General features: G+C 40.2%; 3 protein-coding genes across 3 annotated transcripts; 1 reads left to right on the top strand and 2 right to left on the bottom strand.

Annotated features, from left to right (window-relative positions):
• Positions 1 to 258: 258 nt before the first annotated feature.
• Positions 259 to 10,750, bottom strand: ankrd13c (ankyrin repeat domain 13C). The gene is made up of 13 exons (XM_032532389.1): positions 9,901 to 10,750; positions 9,716 to 9,757; positions 8,851 to 8,955; positions 6,530 to 6,615; positions 6,209 to 6,254; positions 5,948 to 6,014; positions 5,665 to 5,809; positions 5,232 to 5,363; positions 4,286 to 4,447; positions 4,128 to 4,207; positions 3,859 to 3,957; positions 1,751 to 1,851; positions 259 to 1,648 (listed from the first exon to the last, which is right to left on the bottom strand). Exons 1-13 carry the CDS (start codon positions 10,274 to 10,276, stop codon positions 1,518 to 1,520), a joined length of 1,572 nt encoding a protein of 523 aa, XP_032388280.1. The 5' UTR covers positions 10,277 to 10,750; the 3' UTR covers positions 259 to 1,517.
• Positions 10,751 to 10,808: 58 nt separating this feature from the next.
• znf830 (zinc finger protein 830) lies at positions 10,809 to 12,814 on the top strand. Its single transcript, XM_032532396.1, has one exon. The coding sequence runs from the start codon at positions 10,904 to 10,906 to the stop codon at positions 11,930 to 11,932; it is 1,029 nt and encodes a 342-aa protein (XP_032388287.1). The 5' UTR covers positions 10,809 to 10,903; the 3' UTR covers positions 11,933 to 12,814.
• Positions 12,163 to 19,356, bottom strand: LOC116699692 (EF-hand calcium-binding domain-containing protein 14). The gene is made up of 9 exons (XM_032532395.1): positions 18,627 to 19,356; positions 17,857 to 18,005; positions 17,619 to 17,764; positions 17,291 to 17,389; positions 17,070 to 17,177; positions 15,334 to 15,486; positions 15,102 to 15,201; positions 14,878 to 15,009; positions 12,163 to 13,619 (listed from the first exon to the last, which is right to left on the bottom strand). The coding sequence occupies exons 1-9, from the start codon at positions 18,800 to 18,802 to the stop codon at positions 13,441 to 13,443; spliced, it is 1,242 nt and encodes a 413-aa protein (XP_032388286.1). The 5' UTR covers positions 18,803 to 19,356; the 3' UTR covers positions 12,163 to 13,440.
• Between the last annotated feature and the right edge of the window lie 1,117 nt (positions 19,357 to 20,473).

Raw genomic sequence — 20,473 nt, 5'->3', positions numbered from 1 at the left:
ATAGTCCTGTTTACACTAGACACAAATGTTTTTGCCTAAACTGATAAATTATACCAACCTAAGATTAAAAGTAACTCATCACTTGGATGTAAAATCATATAGAAATCCTATATTGCCAGAAAATTGTCCCAGTTTTTGCTTTCAAACAGATCTATTAAAGCGACAGTAGAATACGTGATGGTTGACAAATTAATGTTGCCCAGCCCTATTTTAAGCCTCATGGAATGCTGTCTTTTTATTATATTTGCACAAAGTCAGTTAAAACATGATGCTGGTGCTTTATTTAAAGGGAAGTGAAGTAGGTATGGTTGCAGTACATATTAGCTGAAGCCAGAGACAACTCAATGGATCAGATTCTTTCTCACCAGGACAGTACCAGGATATCAACTTCACAGCTTAGTTTACTTTCCTTGAATTAAATAAAATGTGTGCAGACTCCCATAGAGGAAAGATTTTTATAAGCAATAAAAGGTGTTCCAAAGTGTTAGTTACAATTGTCATTTTTTACTTAATCTTAATACCAATAAGTCTGCAGGTAATGTAACAAACACAGGGGTGCATGTTATCCAGTAGGCCAACACAGCCATCGCATGCCGTAAATATACTTAATATCAGTGCAGTATCAAACTGAGAACAGTTTACCTGATATCCCACCTGGGTTCTCCCTCGCACAAATGCACATACAACCATTGGTACAGTACAATTGTTCACTCAGACCATCACAGAGCTCATACTATCACAACAGAGAGAGCCAAGAGGTAACATGAGCTAACCTGAAAATACAAGAGATTGCCTCCTGAACAGGGTAAAAGGCTTGGATAGCGAAATGTGTTTCTATGTTTAACCTTCTCCCAGCTGGTAAAGAACATTCTTCTGTACTGGAAATGTATTGCTACACAGTGTTACTCCTTTGAGTGTGTGTGTGTGTGTGTGTTTAGAGATATATCATCAAGTACATCATTTATTAATGATTAAGCTCAATTTGAGTATATAGCTATATTTGTGTGGTTTTTCATATGAATTACATGTGAGACGTGAGTTATTTACAGATGACAGTGTCAGTGCAGTTTCAAGAATGAGAATCCAGTAAGCAGTCCTTTCTGCTTTCTGGAGATAAGAGTAGATATTAAAATAGTGATGTCCAGGCTTTGTCTTCTGACAGCTTTCACAGGAAAGAACAGCAGCACAGAGCGGCGCATTCAACTGCTCAGGTGGTGAACAGTGAGTACAACGAAAGCTATCACTTATACCACAAAAAAACGACTGCCAATATGCATCTATAATATATGTTAGATGGCGCTCTGTAACATCTGTTTGCATTGATTCGCTTTGGATCCATCAGCAAAAATGAAAAATAACTGCTCAATAAGAGCAGTTCCCTTTTTTTCTTTTCTTTTTTTTAAATGGATAATATTTATATAGGAATAAAACTATTGGATTCCTCATTTTCTATTTCCCACATTTGGAACATGTTAGCTCGCTGGTCATTTCCTTTCGGCGTCAGATGTGTTTACAGGTCAGAGGTCTGGGAAGCGACTCGGATCTTCTTTGTATTCAGCGGGGATGAAGAAAGTAGACTCTTCGAATTCATCGTAGCGGAATTCCTGAAAGGTGACAGTTGCCGTGATCGTGGGGAAGACGGGGATGTCTGCGAGGGAGAAAACACAAGAAGAAAACAGGTTACTCGGATCGTTCTCATCACGCTCGCCCACTCACTCACAGGAACACAGCAGTAGATTAACGCACATACCGAGTTTGACTGGAAACCCAGGTGGAAGTTTCATCTGAACGAACTCGCGGAGTTTGTTGAAGTGCTTGAACGGGGCTATGACCTCCAACACGTTTAACAACCTGGAGGCAGAGGAAAGTGAGTCAGCAGCTTTCTTTCACTGTCTTTCGCGGCCTTTTCTTTGCCAACATTCCTTGAAATGGGAACAACAAAAAGGGGATGAGTCAAACTGCAATTTGAGATCTTGAGTAAATAAAGAATCTCGGCACAGTCTTCAGTCCCCTTTCTCCAATTGAACAGGACTATAAACATTTATTAAAAAAAAAAAACATGGACTAAAATAGTGCTTTCCATGTATTTTTTACTTGTAACCCTTTAGGGAGAAACAGTATGTATACCCAATTCCTTGTCACCAGTTGCGTATGTGTTCAGAGTTACCAGGAATTCTACTAAAGAGTTACAGGTTAGTGTTTTACAAAAAAGCAATGATTAACCAGACAGTTAAACTAATTTAGAGACTAGAGCCACGCTAGCAGCTCTGTGTCTGTATTCAGACACAGTGATGTGTTGAGCTAATTGCTAATATTAGCATGCTCGCAATTAGATTGCTAACATGCTGATGTTCTGCAGGTACGGCCTTTACTGTCTTAGTTTTGTGTGTCCGCCTGTTAATAATCTTACCACCCCTTAGATTTATCTTGTGACCCGTTGGTCCCCCAAGTCCTCAGGGTCCAGACTAACACTGGTCTTCTATCACGCTGAGTAGTGAATTACACTCACTCTACATCCCAGATGTAAAAGATTCTATGAATAAATGGTTAGAATGCAGGGCTGCAACTAAAGACTATTTTCATTCTCGATTAATCTGTCAATTACTTTCTTGATTAATGGATTAGTTGATCTTTACAATGTCAGAAAAAGGGGAAAATGTTTACCAAAGGCCAAGATGACATCCTCAAATATTGCAAAACTCAAAGATATTCAGTTTACTCTCACAGAGAGTAATAAAAAAAACTTCAAATATTCACATTTAAGAAGCTGGAATCAGAAACACTTTCTTGATACTGATCCTTTTCTTAAAAAATGACTCAAACTGATTAATCGATTAACAAAATAATTGGCAATTAATTTGATAGTGGAAAACAAATCGATTAACCTCTACAGCGCTATTAGAATAAAAACTGGTAGGTGTATTCAGAGTGAAAAGTATTCTTTCAAGACCTAAGATAATGTGACAAAATAATTTATCTACAATTGTAGCACTGGTTTCTGTTTTGGTGATTAATAACATTCAATTTAATAGTGTAAGAGAATCTTATCTTACCTCTTATCTTGCTTCTATTTTTTTGTGACCACATGAACTGTGTGTTGTGCTGTGCATCTTGTTGTTATGTTGTTTTGTATTGTATACCATGTTGCTTTCTGCATACATCCTTTTTATAATTCTGATTCTGTTTCTGATGCATCTGAAGTGAAGTGTGCGCATGCGCTAACGTGCAAGTTGCCTGTTGCAGTGCTCCGTCTACTACTGGTGCTACTGTGACACAGAGTTTCCCTTCAGGGATCAATAAAGTATTTCTGAATCTGAATCTGAATAACATAGTTTGTCCACTAGAGAGCGCTATTTTCTTTTACCTGTCCTGCAGGTCTTCAATAGCAGCTCAATTGGTTTGGGTAAGGCATTCACTTTGAGTGGTTAAAGTTAGAATAGGGGAAATAATCTGTACATGTAAACATAGATGCCTGGGCAATAGTAGTGTTAATGGTATTGAAGGGCGGGTCTTGGCGTGGCCATAGTAGGAAAAAAAAGATTGAGTCCTGCACAGTACATATCTCTTGGTCACAATTAAATGGATTCTTATTAATAATATTTCTACTGGCTTTTTAAACTACAAAATATTGTTCATCAGTCTTAAAACTCTGTATAAGTCAGGCTCTAATATCTACAAACACAGCCAACACGGTGGTTTAGTTGAGTTAAAAAATAATCCAACATACTGACATTTGTTGTCACATGGTAGAGCAGTTGATTCTGAATTCATCTCATCGGTAGGTCCTGGGTATTCACCCGGGTTCAATCTGTGCTGAGAGCTTTGCAAAAAGATCTGAGGAGGAAGGGATGTACTTACGACTCGATGCCTAGAGGGAAATCCTGGCTCATGGCTACAGTAGCTTTGAAGTTCTTCTTGCTTTCCTTACACACAAGCTCTCTCCCAAGATGAGGTGGCCTGAAGGTGAGAGGAGACGCAGACAAAAGACACAAGACAGTGCTTTTTATTCTTGGTGGTTGACTTGGATGTAACGCTCACCATCTATACGGAATTTCTTGTAACTGCCCAGATTACATTTCTAATTGTGCCAAAGACTGATGAAATCATAGAAAATACGAGCTACTTACTTTCCTTGCTCTGCAGTGATGTACTCTTCCCAGGAAATTGTGTTGGGTGCAGGAGCTGTGAGGGACTGCCGTCTCACAGGCTGAGGACAAGAAAGTAATCATCAGGGTACTGTTACTATTTACAGTTCAATAAAGCCTGAACAGGGATTCTCTCTTACCTCAAAATTTTGTTCACTGATGCTGCCTCCTTTACTTAAGCTCTCCATGATGGCTTTGTTCCTCAAGATGTCCTCCTCGCTTAAATGTTCTCGCCGTTTACGTGACTCGAGCACCAGACCGTTCACTGAGTAGAAGTCAGCCAGGAAGTTTCCAACCCTCTCCTGCACAGAAAACAAGCATATTTTGCTTGGGGTTTCATCGTGAGTTATCCTTTGAATCACGCAACACTACTGCTGATTTCTTAAAATGTGCCGAGGTACAGCCTGAGCGTAGGACTGTACAAAAAAACTTTATGACACAGAAGCTTAAAATTAAATAAAACATAGCAATTAGTTACACACAGGTCTTTTCCGATTCCTAGTGCAACCTTTGGCTGACAGTCTCCCCGAGTTGGTCAAAAAAGTGCCTCGGAACTCGTCACGTGGATCTGGATTCTCCGGAATTTCAAAGCCAGACCGTCATGGCAACTCCATCTCATATTTTACAAAAATAGTGTTTCTGAAAATATTTTAAGCGAGATATGGGCCATGCAGTTGCTGAATCTGTCTATTTCAGGTCAGCTTAAAAGATTTGTCAGTTTTTGAGGGGCGTTTGTCACGCTCATCCCGCTCATTATTTCTGGGTTAGCACTCCACCAATCAGACTGGTCATTGAGTTTGACTGCCCGCCTTCAGATTCAACATGTTAAATCGGCCCAAATGACTGACGATGGCACCCAAACAGGCTTGCTGACTGAAAACACACCTTTACCCTGCTTACACGTAATGTTTTGATATTTAACCCCTATTTAATGTGCCTTCATTTTTATATATTTCAACTATGCCTCATTTGATATTTTCTCAAATTACTACAAGCTACTGTAAATCTTCTTTACCCAACATTTGTCTTTTTGTTGCTGAACGTGTCAAGTAATGTTTTAGTAAGGGTTTGTCCCATAAAGCTTACGGTTTTATCCTCTCTGAACAACCAGCCAATCTGACTGCGAGAGAAACTGATCGACTTGGTGGACAGAGTTGCAGAGTAGACGTCACTGCTCATCAGAATATCCACCTCTTCTTCAGTCTCCATCTCGGACTCCTTGGGGGCGAGACAATGATAGTGAGGCACTGTGTAACTAGATAACCAGCAGCAGGCAAAAATACAGTTTAAAAGAAGAAAAAAAATGTCAAAGATGTGTTTGAGGTCAGTAAGAAACAGTGTCGCTATTATACAGTTGGTCCACCAGAGAGCACTACCTATTTTTCAGCTTTCGTCCTGCACAGTACATATCTTGGTCACAATTAAATGGGGGCAAGACAATGATAGTGAGGTGCTGCTGTTCATATTACAGATGATGACACCATGTGAAACAAGAGGTCTGGTTGTCCCAATTACTCACCTCGTGGTGTATCCTTTGATACACTTTTGCTTCATTGTCTAGAACCACAAAGGACTGGGAGGGTGCGGCCTCGCCGTTGAAAATGAAGCTAAGATCTCCGCGCTGACACTTCATATCAGTGAAGTCTATGAGGGTGGTGTCAAGTCTAAATCAAGAGAGAGAGTGTTGTGAAGATTGTTTCGTCCTACTTTTTAGATCTAAAAGAAGTCCTCGACCTGGATATCGACCATTTGCTGCTTTAAACGCACAATGAATTAGATTCTCTCATTCAGGACACTTTTACCTGATGTTAAGTCCCTGCTTGTAGATTTTACAAGCATCAGAAGGCAGCATCCGAGACAGCAAAGGCACTATAATACAGAAGCGAGTGAATAACAAGTATTTTATACTCTTTATATTTTAGGTTTTGCATTGACAATAAAAGAAAAACACTCAGTTATCTTTAATACAAGCCTTAAAGCAACTGTTGACACATCCAGCAATGTTGAACTTAGCAAAGGAATAGGGTAAACAACTTCTTTTGTGTGTGAATTATGAAACTCACCCCAGCTCTGAAAGTCCCAATGCAGCTCCAGATAAAAGTCACCAAGCTACAGAAAAGACACAACCACATCAAACTGAAGGATTCAGCTGATGTATTATGACCTAATGGGTCAGCAATTAATATGCATACTCAAGTACAGGCAAAAGTAATTTATGCAAATCAAAGCCTGCAGAGGTGTTGAAAAAATATATATATATATATATATATATATATATATATATATATGGAGGGAATGTTCAGTGATGCAAAATGAAAGCAGTTGCAAACTAGAGTTTGGTGTGGGAGTGACATCCGTGGAAGTGACGGCAGCATGATCCTCACCTCCCTGAGAGCTTTCAGTAATTTTGGCCTTTTATCCTCCACGCTCTCCCTGGATTGCTGCTTTAACTTGCGCAGTATTGCTGTGACTGAGGAAACAAGGATGAGAAAGGATAAAACTCAAGTTACACAAATGTGTGATGATGCCTTGTATACCCACTGTCTTCACATTACCTTCTGGATATAGCTAAACAAGGTACTACAGTCCATTTGAAATATTGATATTATTAACCGATCTCTCTTGTCACAGATATGTTGGTATCACATTTCGAATCTCTAGTGAAGTGCTTAGAGAGATTTTAATATGGTGCTACTGTTACACATAAACACACGAGGAAGCATCACTACTCTGCTACAACTAAGTAACATTTTTCAGTGGCAGTGATTAGATGGGGTGATACAACTCACTGTCTCGTCAAGCGCAGCTCTTTCTTTTACAAAGTGACCAGCAACCAATCAATAATGCCAGATGGACCACAATACATTAACATATCTCAGATGTTTCCTGGTTATCTTGACCGAGATGTAAATGGATGTGACTGAGGAGTTAAGTGCTGATGAAGCACTTGCTGCACACGGACAACCAGTGGACGAGCTGCTGACGCAATGTGCACACGTGTAAAAGCAAAAAGGTAACAACTGCTGACAGGAGTGCAGTGTTTCGTGACAACCCGTTACCCACACATTTGATATCAAACACGCATTATTCTCTATTTGCCCTTCTCAATAAGTGCCAGCTGAGTGCTGAATGTTATTTAACCAAAGATCTAAATACCTCATGCTATGCCTCTCTTTGCATGTCCTTGCTAACTGGTGCGAATGTACTCAGCCCCCGCTCTGCCTCCCCTTCACCCTTGTGAGTGGTGCAACCTTCTCAAAGCGAACCTCCTGGTCCCAGTCCCCAGCCAGCCTAGCAGGGAGAGTCGCGGCGCATACTAACAACGTTGAGGGTCATTTCTCAAACTGCTGGGCCTCACAGCCTCCATCACAGGCTGTATGAGAGGAAGCTGATAATTCACAGTTAGGTTATCTACACAGGCAAGCAGCTTAGCTTTGTTACAAAAACAGAGATTAATGATTTAGTATGCAGCACTTTTACAAGACACGTAGCCTGCCTGTTATCGTTTCTATTATCTTTAGTTAAGTATACAAAATTAACACCAGAACTTAAAAAAAGGAAAGAGCAGTCAGTTCATCCCAAAGGCATTAGCTGGTGCCTTTCACATGTCCTTTGATTCTTTTTCACTGAATGTCAGATCTAAAAGCAGCATCATCATCATTAAGCAGCGGCGTGACCAGGCTGTAAGCTCAGGGCTTTCTAACACTAAGCTATCATTCAGGCTGTGTTCCAGCCCATCTGGATGAGGAGTGCTCAGAGAAAATCCCCCCACCTTATTTTTTTTTTTTTAGCTGGACTGACAGGATAGTAGTCTTTATATTTGTCAATGATGTACACGTTATTTACCACAATATGGAAGTACTGTTAAGGTTCAGGAGTAAAACATTTAAAACTAAAAATGTATTTATTTATGCCATCTTGAGATGTTGCAACTTCACTTAATTTCAACGTGTGATTAAAAGTTGGCCCATAGATTTGACCCCATTTCTGCAAGGACTTACGAGATACTCAGATATCTATTGTCAAACTGCCAGGACAGTTTCACAAAGCACTGCTCGGTTTGAATTTATCATTGACATTTTGGTGAGTATTTACTACTAGAAAGAATAAATCCTTTGCCGCTTCATTAGGAAATATCTATCATCCGTGGTCAACACTACAAACCATAGATCTCAGCAGCAACCACACACAAGTACTTTACCAATAGGCGACAATTTGATTCATATGCAGAACGACTTCGATGTCATTGATTTTAGCTATCGGTTAACTCATATCGAATGAAGGGCTACATGAACAGTAAAGTGACTGTACGTTTTGGACTGGCAATTTTTAGTCCTATTTGCATATCCGTTTACCACTAGTCCTTAATATTTGAAATATTTATCAAAATATGGTAATGTTGTCTTACAGGCTTGAAAAAGTGAGCCAATATTCGAACTTACCAACTGTTCAGCTCCAGAATTATTTACTTTTTTCCACTTCCTAATCCATTCCTGAAATATTTATCACAAATTCATTAGTACATCACATTGAAAAGACCGAACAGACACCTATCGACGGTTGCATACAACCACTCAGATCTTGCATTTGATTTCTCTATATACGCCAGGCCTAACCTGTGCTTCTATGTTACAGGATTATGGCGAAAAAGACGCACACCTGAAAACGTAACAGATATCAGAATCAAGGGGTTGACATAACCTACTCATTTGCCTGTCGCCGTAGCTGATGGCTTCTGCTAGAGGGCTCCATCCCTGTGCGTTCTTTATTTTTACAGGAGCGTTATGGGCGAGAAGAAGGAGGGCACATTCTGAAAGTAAAACAAAATTATCAGAGACAAATGGGAACATATCTACAGTATTGTCAATTCTATGTATTGTCACTACTTTTTATTCTCTACATTGTTGTGAGCAGCCATAAATATAATAAGGTAAATGTTAAGATGTTATTAGTAACTTTCCAACAGAGTCCAGATAAACGATGTCTGTGTTTAAACAGACTACTGATATTTATGTAATGACAAACTTAGCAATCATTATGCACATTTTTCAGTATATTCAAATCATTTAGGTCAACATCAACAGTAGTACCAGCAACTACTACTTCTGTACCATGAACGAGGTTCTTTTCTCTCTTCCACTTCTATTTCTCCCCCTTTTTCCTGCTTAGAAATTTGCTTTGTGGGGTTTTTCAGTATCCAAATTGTATGTTAAGAATAGAAGTTGTCGTAAATAGTACGGAATGGAATGCCCTAATTTTATGATTTTGGGCTATTTAAACTAAAGGTATTCTGCACTACACAAAAAGTATCCATGTCCTTATAAATTGGCTGCTCCAAAAAAAGGAACTGGAACTGTTCTTTCAAAAAAGAGAATTTAATGAGGATGCCAAATGCTCTTTCAATAAAGCCACATTATGATGAAAGGACATGGAGCACAGCAGATTTAGTATAATTTTCTGGGATCAACCTGAGACTGGTAGATTATCATCCGAGAAGCTTTTTTGTTCAATTTGGTTAATCCTGTGTATTACTACGGGCTGATGAAACATTTTTCTGTAAGCACTTTTACCTTTGTGGCCCATCATGACAGCCAGATGAAGAGGTGTGTTCCCTGAAAAACAAGCACTTCAGATGATTATCCGAGTTCATGTAAATAACATCAATAATTCCACACGATCAGAGGTGCCTGTTATATAATGTGTTTTTAGCAATTAACTAAATAAAAGATAAATCAGGTAATTACAGAACACTTACCATGCACATCTTTCTGGGTGATGCTATGGGTCCTGATGAGAGAGGAGAGCCGGCGCACATCTCCCTTGAACACGCACTCATGAACGGGGAACTCCAAATCCTCACTTGTCAGGATTATTGGGTTCTTGTTGTTATCATTAACAATATTGCCAAATGATGATGAATTGCCGTTAATGTTGTTTGCATTGAGCTGCTGTTGCTGCTGCAGTTCCGAGGTTTTGACTGACTTTTGAAAAGCCTTGTTCGATTTGAAATGGTTACTGGTGCTGTTGGGGATAGTCCCATTTGAGGTCTCATCGTTCGTGTCCATTATCTCCTCATTTTTGTTTGGTTTGTTATGGTCCTTTCGCATGGTGCGTATCTTCTCACCTGTCATGATGACTACCGTACGTTAACTGGCTAATTAATGATCCCGTAATACACTCTGGTGAAGATGTGGCATATATCTAGTCAAATCGGATTTCAAATGAGTATCTTAGCAATTTAAGCTAATAGCGATGCTTTCTAGTAGCTAGCTCTGTTTATCAAATAACGTTACACCTGCTACTCCACAGCCTGCATTAGCGTTAGCTACCGTAACCAGTTAACGCTCGCTAGCTGGCCCACAATAAAAAAAAATGAATAGGTGGATGCGGTGATCAAAACAGAAAATAACGCTAAACATAACAGAAAACACACGCACTAAATTAGCATACAGCTATGAATTAAAACGAATAAAAAACGACTACATCGTTGTCCCTACCGCTCCTCTGATATACGTTTTAAAATGGTATAGATTCAGTTTGCTTTGCGGCAAAATCCAGGCGGACTAGATGGTAGACGGTAGCTAGCCAACAGAGCAACGCCTCTGTTAGCTTGGCCCAGTGTGGTAAATCTCGCGAGATTATTCTACGATGCACAATGTGTGCGCGAGTTCATGCAGTTGTGTCATCTTCATGAGACGCATCTTGACTTCATCGCAGACCAGTAGCTAGCTGGCTAACAAGCTACGTTGTTTACAAGAATGGCATCCTTAAAGAAGGGGAAGAAAGTGGTCAATCAGGAGGAACTACGACGCTTAATGAGGGAAAAACAAAGGCAAACCACAGACAAGAAGCGCATCGAGTCTCCTTTTGCTAAATACAACAGTCTCGGGCACCTCAGTTGCGTCCTGTGCAATGTGCAGGTGAAGTCTGAACTACTTTGGCCGGCGCATGTTCTTGGAAAACAGCACAAAGAAAAAGTTGCTGAGCTAAAGGGAGGAAAGAGTCAACCAGTGACACCACAGTTTCAACCAGTAAAGAGGAAAGGACCGGACAACGAGGACGTTAACTGGAAAAAGGCGAAACCCTCGTCGGATGCAGGCCAGTCTGCGTCGTCAGGGCTGCCAGGAGATTTCTTTGAGAAACCCAGTGAAAAGGGAGCTTCATCTACTACAAGATCTGCAGGTCTGAGTCTGTTGGCTGAAGGTTATGACGAGGACGATGATGAAGAAGATGCTACAGGGGCAGGAACCACAAACCCCCCTCCTCAAGAGGCTGAAGCTGCAGGACTACCCGCTGATTTCTTTGACAGCTCCATCCCATCAACTCCTGCCATCTCCCATTCAGGATCCATCCTCAAAGCAGACGTGCAAGAGAAAATCACAGAAAAGAAAGAAAACACAGCCGAGGCACTCCCCGAGGGCTTTTTCGACGACCCTGTGAGAGATGCTAAAGTGCGCAACGTCGACGCACCCAAAGATCACATGGACAAGGAGTGGGACGAGTTTCAAAAGGAGATACGACAGGTAAACACAAAATCAGAGGCCATCGTGGCGGAGGACGACGAGGAGGGCCGCTTTGAACGACAGATTGAGGAAATCGATGAACAAATTGAGTGTTACAAGAGGGTTGAAGTACTGAGAGACATGCGGGATGTGGCAAAGGGCAAGCCTCTGTCCATCATGGAGGAACGTATGGAGGTAGACGCCAGCGATGAGGAAGAAGAGAATGAAGAGGAGCTGCTGGGGCTTTTGTCCAGGGACTGGAGGGCTAAAGGGGCACTGGCCTAAGTCTCTCTAGATTCTCATACAACTAGGAGAAAAAACCCACGTGTGTTTCTTTTTGTACAACTGTCAGCAATCCAACACTTGTAAATATGTTTGTTAAAAGCTCCTCACCTGTTTTGGTATATAACAGACTGGATCAAATATGATGCAGTGATGTGGAGTGTGCTTGTAAAACATTGTTTAGACAGCGTTTCTCTGTTCATGACTTAAAGCAACCATATGGACAACAAATCAAACTTTTCAACTTTGTGTTTATTCATTGGTGCTCACACAAAAACATTCATAAAATCTCCCCATGTACAGCAGCAGGGACCCACAATCTGTCATGATGGCCAAAGCTGTTACATTGTCCTCCAAAAACAACTAGTCGACTATGTTAAGTTCATAAATAATTTGTTCATGTTACATTATAAGCAACATGCAAAGCACAACAGAATTATTTAAGAAATGTTCAATGTTGAGTAAGACCATAAAATCAAATTTAACTAGACCCAACCCCCTTCACAAGATAATTTGTGAGAATACATTTAAACCATTTTTACAGAGTACAACAATGTTTGAGTATGACAAATTTGCTATGTAAATACACCATTATTAGTCCCATTAAAAATGGAATAAAATGAATCAAGTAAAGAATGGTGGTCAGTGCTTCTTATACTACCTGTTACACATTGTGAGCTAGGTGTGCCTTCTGCTACTGCAATTTTAAACAAGCAATATCTGTCATTTTGTTATTGCTACATATGCCTCATGAGTTACTTCAAAACTATTTCTTAATGATTCAAAGTGTTCATAGCCCTTCAAAACTTGTAGAACTGAAAGCTGCAAAAATGTACAGATTGACTAAACATCAACGAAAATGTAGCAACTAAGTGAAAATAAGAGGGGGAAAAAACAAAAGGAATCTGAAACCTTGTCGAGCTTGGAGATCATTTCTCACTTGTATGCTCAATTGTGTGTTTCAGTTAAAAGTTAGGAATCCGTCTCAAAACAGAAGACTCACAAAAAACAGTTTCTAGTATTAATTTGTAAACATTCCTAAAATTCTATCTTAGGTACTATAAATAAGGTTCAGGGGCGTTCCATCAGGTGTTTTTGTTGCTGGGTGGGGAAGTAGACTGACAAAGCCTACAAAGAAGTTACATAAGACCGACTGACTAACAAAATTAAAACAGCAAGTCAGAATTAAGGATGGAAAACGGGATTCAAAATAACACTTTTTCCACTGTTTATTTTATTTAAACCAAGGGAGTTGCTAAAATAAGTGCTGAATATTCTGCATATAGTACTGATATAGATTTAAGTTTAAAATGTAAGCGTATGTTTTGTGGACGAGGAAGTGTTGGAATAGACCGGGGAGAGGGAGTAAGTATGGGGCATGCCAGCGCCACTGTTCCACAATCAGTATGATAAATATTCAGTTCACAAAAGTGCAGCAATTACAGAAAAGGGTCCGGAACTTCGAACCCCCAGACCCTGCTGGGTATTCAACACTGTCAGTGATAATGTGCTCACAAACCTACAGCAGCTCTCAGCTCCATCAGGGAGTACCTCTGGTCTCCATCATTGTCAAAACACTCCATGGTACGAACACTGGGAAGTGATGTTCCAAATTCTTTCCTCAGGCCGCGGTAGGTAAACCCGAGTAAATTACGTCCAATTCCTGCTTGCTGAAAGATGTCTTCCAAATCTGTGAAAAGAACAGTTTTATTCAGAAACATGCAAACAACTGTTTGTCTATGAGGCAGGGTTCACCCTACCAATCATAAGGCTTAGGAGCAGCACCCAAGCTGTTTGGCTGATGCAACACTTTCTTTAAAAGGAGGGCCCCTAAACCTCCCGCTAAATATGAGCACCTCAAGGCCGTTTTATGCTGTCTTAAACTCCACGGCGTAGCTACGCCGTTGTTCCTATGGCGTTGTGACCCTTTCGGAGTTCTGCGTCAGGATTGAACATTTTTGCTTTGCATAGCTGTGCATTTCACCGCTTCAGAACGCTAGTGGGTGTGTGGTTTTCAGGAGGGTCAATCGCAAAACTCTTTGTGACGTTGGGTGTTTCTCGAGCCAGCATGTGTGTGTGGGGAGTGGGTGATAGAGCGAGTGAGAAAGTGACAGCGATTGTCTTCGGAGTAAGTAGTGACTCTAGAGTCATGGTGAGAGAAATGTGTCTCCCCAGATGGGAAATCTGGTGGGAAATCCGTAGTAGGAAAGGTTAACCCTCTTATGGAAAAGGAGAACAAGGAAATGAGTCGGTGGAAATGCTACGCTACCAAGCCACGGCTGAGTGGCATGCGTGGCTACGACGTGTAGTTACATTTTTTGAGAGGTGCGCATCAGCCTACGTTGTAGGGTCCGGCGTAGATGCGGAGGGGCCTGCCGGGGTACGCCGTCAATTTTACGCAGAACCACAAAACGGCCTCAAGTCTTCCACATACTTAATGAAAAGACTGATGAGGGCAATGCCTACTTGAAATGGCCCTTTGTAAAACTGAGTATATTCCTATATGTTATATTGTAGCCTTTTAACATTTTGTGAAATAAACCTATTTTCTAATTTGCAGAGAGCTGGATACCACTCTCATGTCGGTGTTAAAGGAGCATAGGACAGGAAATGGGGGAAGCGGCTAGCCCGGCTCTGTCCAAAGATACAAAAAAAGAAATCCTCCAATCAGCAGCTCTAACCACGTACGTACAAATCGCAAGTTAATGTCTTACAGCGATTTGTGTGCCGGGTATTTCTTGACCTAGAGCAAAACTTTTTGAAGTCTTGTCATCATCATGAGGTTGCCAGGCAACCAGTGGACATTTGATGAACTATAGCCTTATATTTCCTAGGAGACTTGAGAGTTGTTTGGATCTCGGCAAGAAGGCGAATAAGTGTATTTCTCACAATGTCAAACTATTCCTTTGATGAAAGCTGAACTATACATGTGGAGAGGTGATGTGTACCTTTTAGAGAACTGACACCAGGAAGGAACACCCTCTTTGGGCAAGCTGTCTCAGCATTTCTCTTAGAGCGGTTTGGCTTTAAGAAGCGTGGGCGTCTGCTTGTCTGAGGCTCTGTCAGTGGTGTGGATACCTCTGGGGGGAAAATGACACAAAAATAAAATAAATAAAATGTCACATGGGGAAAAGAAAACCGATGTAATGAGCTGCTTTATCCTACACTGTACCGTGCACATCCCCAGGCGTTGCTTTGGTTGGCGTAGCTTCGTTCACCGTCACAGTCGCTGGACTTTCACTGGCAATTGCTGCTGCGTTATTGTCCTTTGACTGTAAAGCCGACGGAAGATGAAATGTTAAATGCATATAGTTGTCTATTACTGTCTGGGCTAGAGATTTCCAACCAGATGTGCTAGTGCTGTAAAAATGCAGAAATAAAATGTGAAGCTTTATATTACTCACGCTTTGCTTTGACCCGTTCTCTAATGACAACACTCTCTGCTGAAGATCTGTGACCGTAGAGACGAGGATGTGGATCTGCTCATCAGTCTGTGTAAGATGCAGCTCCTCTGTCTTGTTAGCCTCACTCACTGCTTTTCTCAGGTCGGTTATGTCCTAAGATTTTTTTTTTTTTTAAAGAAAAAAAAATCCATGTACAGTACAGCCACTTGCAGTTTACTGTTAGATGAGATTCCTGCCACTTTCTAAGACTCGTCAGAATCTAGGCAATCTAAAGTTTCAAGAATATGGAGATCTCAGCCAGCTAGCAATTCATCACTGACCACATACACGTATTAAGGTCACTTTATAAAAGAAATATGTAAAAGTGTATGATTATTTGCTGATCCTCTTTGCCCATCCTATTATGCTTATAACAAATAAAGTGGAGAAAACACACTGCAGTTGTCTCAGATATTTGACCTAGTTTCATTCAGCAAACGGAAGCATCTAAGCTCCCAAAATAGATTGGCACTGGTTTCATGTATTATGAATGGAAATCCAAAGCATGGATCCAAGAAAGGACAAGACCTTCTTAACCAGTCGGCGCTGTCAATGTAAGCCTGACAAGAACTGCCAAAACATGAATGCGTGCGTGGGTGGGTAAACAAATAAACAAATTAATCTGGCAGTGGCAAAGTTCACCACAGTTTCTGGTTTGGATTCCTGCCGTAGTTAAGCAGATCAACCAACATTTCATCAACAGACTCATCTTGGCATATGCAAGTACATTTGCCTCAATTCTAAGAGAGACAAATGTGCAAAAGCAAAACCACAGCTAGGAACTGAGAAGTAGTAAATTAAATACTGGCATGCCAAGTTGTTCAACTAATTTAAAGATTTCTTTTGGCATTTTCAGCTTTTACTCTTGACAGGACAGATGAAGACATGAAAGGGGAGAGAGAGGGGGAATGACATGCAGCAAAGGGCCGCAGGTCGGAGTCAAACCCGGACCGGAGTTGAACCTTGATAAACATAAACGTGTATATATATATATATATATTATATATTTGTATATATATGTGCCAGCTCTACTGTGCTGTCTGGGCACCCAAGCACAATGCACTGTTAACTCATTTTATATAACACTACTGCAATACACTTATGCATTAAAACTAAATGAAAAAAGCAATATTTGCAGTAAACATACAAATGTAAATAAGCAAAGACAAACTGGCAAACTAAATAAGTGAAATCCAACTTTGACTCATGAAAAATCCATGGGTTTGCCTATGTGAAATACTAGAGCTTGCAGCCATCTACAAGCTCGTCATCTGCCCAAAACACTGTATTGATGTTTCAGTAGTTTAATATAGTTTGAAAAATCCTTCTGAAAGGTATTCTCTTTGACTATTTTGACTCTTATTGCAAACAACATCCATCATCCCTGAATGTGAGACACAAGTGTTTATTCATTATGAGATAAAAAAAAAATGGATGATTAAATGTACTCAAACTTGGAAATATGTTGAGTATGGAACAGTTACTCTGCAAGACCAGACAAAATAAAGTTAAAATTAAGTCAATGAACAAAAAAAAAAGAAGGAAAACCTACACAATAATCTCAAAGATAGTATGGAGGTGTGTATTTAGAACTGTTGAAAAGATGTTTAGGTTTTGCAGCCCTGCTATCCTATTTCATCTGAGCATGTTACCATGCCAGCTGCCAGTTGTTACAGTTACAAATGCTCGAGTTTTACCATTGTCTTCTTCAACTCCTCATCTTTCTTCTGATTTTCCAGCGCAGCCTGCATAGTCTTCACGTCATGCTGTACACTTGTTAGTGTACTGCCAATTGTAGCAACACTCTGGAAAAGAAAAATACTCTGCGAGGTCAATTGTTATAATCAGTACAACAAAAAGAATAGCAATAGATAGATTCTCAATCAAATTGCATCCATCCATTTTACTTTGCCTTTACCTTTTGAAGCTCTTCAACTGTAGTGGGAAGGCTGATTAAGTCGGCAGCTGATTTTAAGTTGGTTTTTAAATGGTTTACCGCAGAGTCCAGCAAACTGATCTGCAAGAGTAAAATTACACAAGCTCTTCAGTTACACCTCTAAGACAGAATTACTGATCTATTTAGCCCCTCCCAAAGAAAACTAAAACTTGCACAGCATTATGTTTGCACATTTAGGTCAAGAAAATAAAAGGTAACTCAAGTATGAACAACGCCGCAAGTCTAGATATTCTCAAACACATTGTCAAGAGCAGTGGTTGTTTTCTGACAGTGTGAATGAACAACTGACCTTTCTGTTCATTTCTGTTAGGTTAGACCAGAGCTTGCTCAACCCCTTGTCTCCGTTTTCAAGATCATCAAGCTTTTTCTCCTTGTTTTTCAGGTCCTCACTAAGTTTTGGTATTTCACTTGATGAGACCTTCTGGCTGGATTCCACTGTTACAGAAACATCACAACAACATGAAAGCAGTGTTAAAGACAAGGTTTAAGTCACACAAGGTAACTGTGTGTGTGACAGTGAGTCTTACTGCTATGCAGCTTTTCTTTCAGTGAGTCTAGATCCTCTTTCAGAGCAATCTGCATCCATATGAGTCCGGCACAGGCCATTACGCAGGCAGCAAGTATGATGAACAGAAACAAGGGGTAGCACACATTGCAGCACTGCGAGTAGCTTCTTCTGAAAAGAGAAGAAACATGACAATGTGAGACATTACAACTGCACAGTCGCTTTCATTATTAATGAAGGAGATATTTTCAGAAGACTGCATTCTGTGTCATGGGAATTACAAGGCTTACTGTTAAATAATGGTGCTTTGAATATAGATTATATCATCATATCATACTTATGATGAATGTAGTATCTGATTTGCCTAATATCAATCTTCAGGAAGAAAAAGCTTGACCATCTTTTTAGTATGCAAGATGGTCCTACTGACCTGGGCACAGAAGAAGAGCGGAAGTGGATTGATATAATATAAATATAATATATATTAAAAAACTGTTTTTTAAAACATCTGCATAATGACTACAATATAGATTTGCAGAGGAAAGTGGGACTCTTCCTGCCCATTTGATTCGAAATTTGAGATATTTCATTATAATTCTCCTGCACGTGAGTGAAAAATGACATAGTATGGTTGCAATATCTTATCTATCATACCTAATCAGCTATCAAATCAGTAATAAAATAATCAACGACGTCACAACAGTTTTATGCAGTAAATTAATGATTAAGTAAAACACACTCATCATACAAAATTTGATACCCAAACAAAACGTTTTTAAACTGATCACTCACTTTCCAAAGTTAGCTCCGCTGCTCAGGTTGTTGAACTCGTCATCGTCCGAGCTGGAGTCGGACTCCGAGTCCGGCGGCTCGGTTCGGAGAAGTCGGTGACCGGAGCCCTTTTTGGTCTTCTTTCTCTTGCTGTCCCCGAGTCCGATCAAGGCATTCAGCTCCTTCCTCTTCTTCATCTTCTTTTGAGGGGTCAGCGAACCCGCCGAGCCCGATTTAAACCCGACTAAATCCAAAGTTTTGTCCAGTTTGATGGATGTTGTCGTTTATGTTGCAGCTAAGCTAGCTACCTATTCGATTGCTAGCTTGGATTTCAACCACGCAACGGTGCTAACGGAAATAAACACATCGGACTTTGCCTGTTGGTTTCCTTGTTGATTTACAACGAATATAAACAAATGTTCAACAGCTGATCTGCATTACTTTACTTTCCCAAAAGAGCTTCTCCAAAACAACTTTTTTCGACTAGCTGCCGGGGGTCACATAGCTAGCTAGCTATGTTAGCTGACTTGGCTAGCATCTGACACCTTGCTAACGGTAGCTAACAAGCTGGATATCGTTATTATGCTATCATCGTCTCAGCGAGTTTTGAAAATACGTGCCTCGACATCGCTCATTTTGGAAACACTACAAAATGGTTTTCAGTAGATAAATAAAACCTGCCAATCGTAAAGTCAAAATATGCGGCACTGTAGCTATATTCCCAGCAATCTGTCTGTATCGTTTGGGCAGGGCGTCCAAGTAACCTCACAGCTGATTGGTGCAACGGGCAGCTAAAACTTCCTGTGCTCTTTCTGACTGGGAGCGACACAGAGCACAACACCGCCTGCACCAGACAACCAGTTTACATCGATGCTGCGGAAAGTCAAAAACAATATAAGTAAGTTGAATTAGCAAAAGTAGAAACGGGATGTATATCATTGACAACATGTTAGATTTAACTAGCTAAAGACAACGATAAGGGCTTCCGGCGTGCAACCGTGCAAATGAGTTAACGTTACTTACCATTTGTCTTTTGCTAGTTCCATGCATGGTTCCAAGCCATAGTCGGTCCCAAAGACAATTTTATTTTAAAGTACCGGTATGTCCCCTCTCCTTTCAAGGTGTTTAATCATGAGGTTAAATACAAGATCGAGTGAAATAAAAACAAAACCTACTGAAAGAAAAGTAGATCATCTGTATTGTTTTGTTTTCTTTCCACTTTTTTCCTATTTGCAGTATTTTTTTATATAGTTAACGTTACTATACTGTTTGCTGAACAATATCGTGATATGATCTTATCATGTTGTAGTTTTTCAAATTTCCGACGATTTTTAGCAAAGAACAGAGTTTACATATTGTTGTTATGTATTGGATTCTTGCTTTGATTATTTCACATGGGATTTAACATGTGGTTGCCTTATAGCTCCTCCGAAACCTCTGTGAGTGCAAGTGAGTACGGTCAGAATTACCGTAATTTTAGTACATTTTAGTAAAGATCAATTGACTAATTGTTGCAGCTTTAATTTGAACATCTGTAGCCTGTTTTAACACACACACACACACACACACACACACACACACACACACACACACACAGAAAGTTATACCTCAGGTCTTTGTCATCGTTGTGTCAGTGTAGTTTGGTTTTACCGGTTTTTACATAATCTTTTCATGAATGCAACACATTTTATAAAACAGGGTTTATATTTTTGTTTCAATTCGCCTCTTCCAGCAGGGGTGCGGCAGAAATCCAGCTGACTCGGAGTGCTATTGGGCTGACCCAGCAAGATATATGGGCTAAGTCGAAGCAGGGTCTCTGCAGAATGGCCTTTAGCTCTTTTTCATTGAAAACGGACTCCCACTGGCCT

Source organism: Etheostoma spectabile, chromosome 12 (genome assembly GCF_008692095.1).
Source record: "Etheostoma spectabile isolate EspeVRDwgs_2016 chromosome 12, UIUC_Espe_1.0, whole genome shotgun sequence".
In the NCBI taxonomy this organism is placed as follows: domain Eukaryota; kingdom Metazoa; phylum Chordata; class Actinopteri; order Perciformes; family Percidae; genus Etheostoma; species Etheostoma spectabile.
The sequence above is the reverse complement of the archived record's forward strand: the minus strand, read 5'-3'. Positions and strand labels throughout refer to the sequence as shown.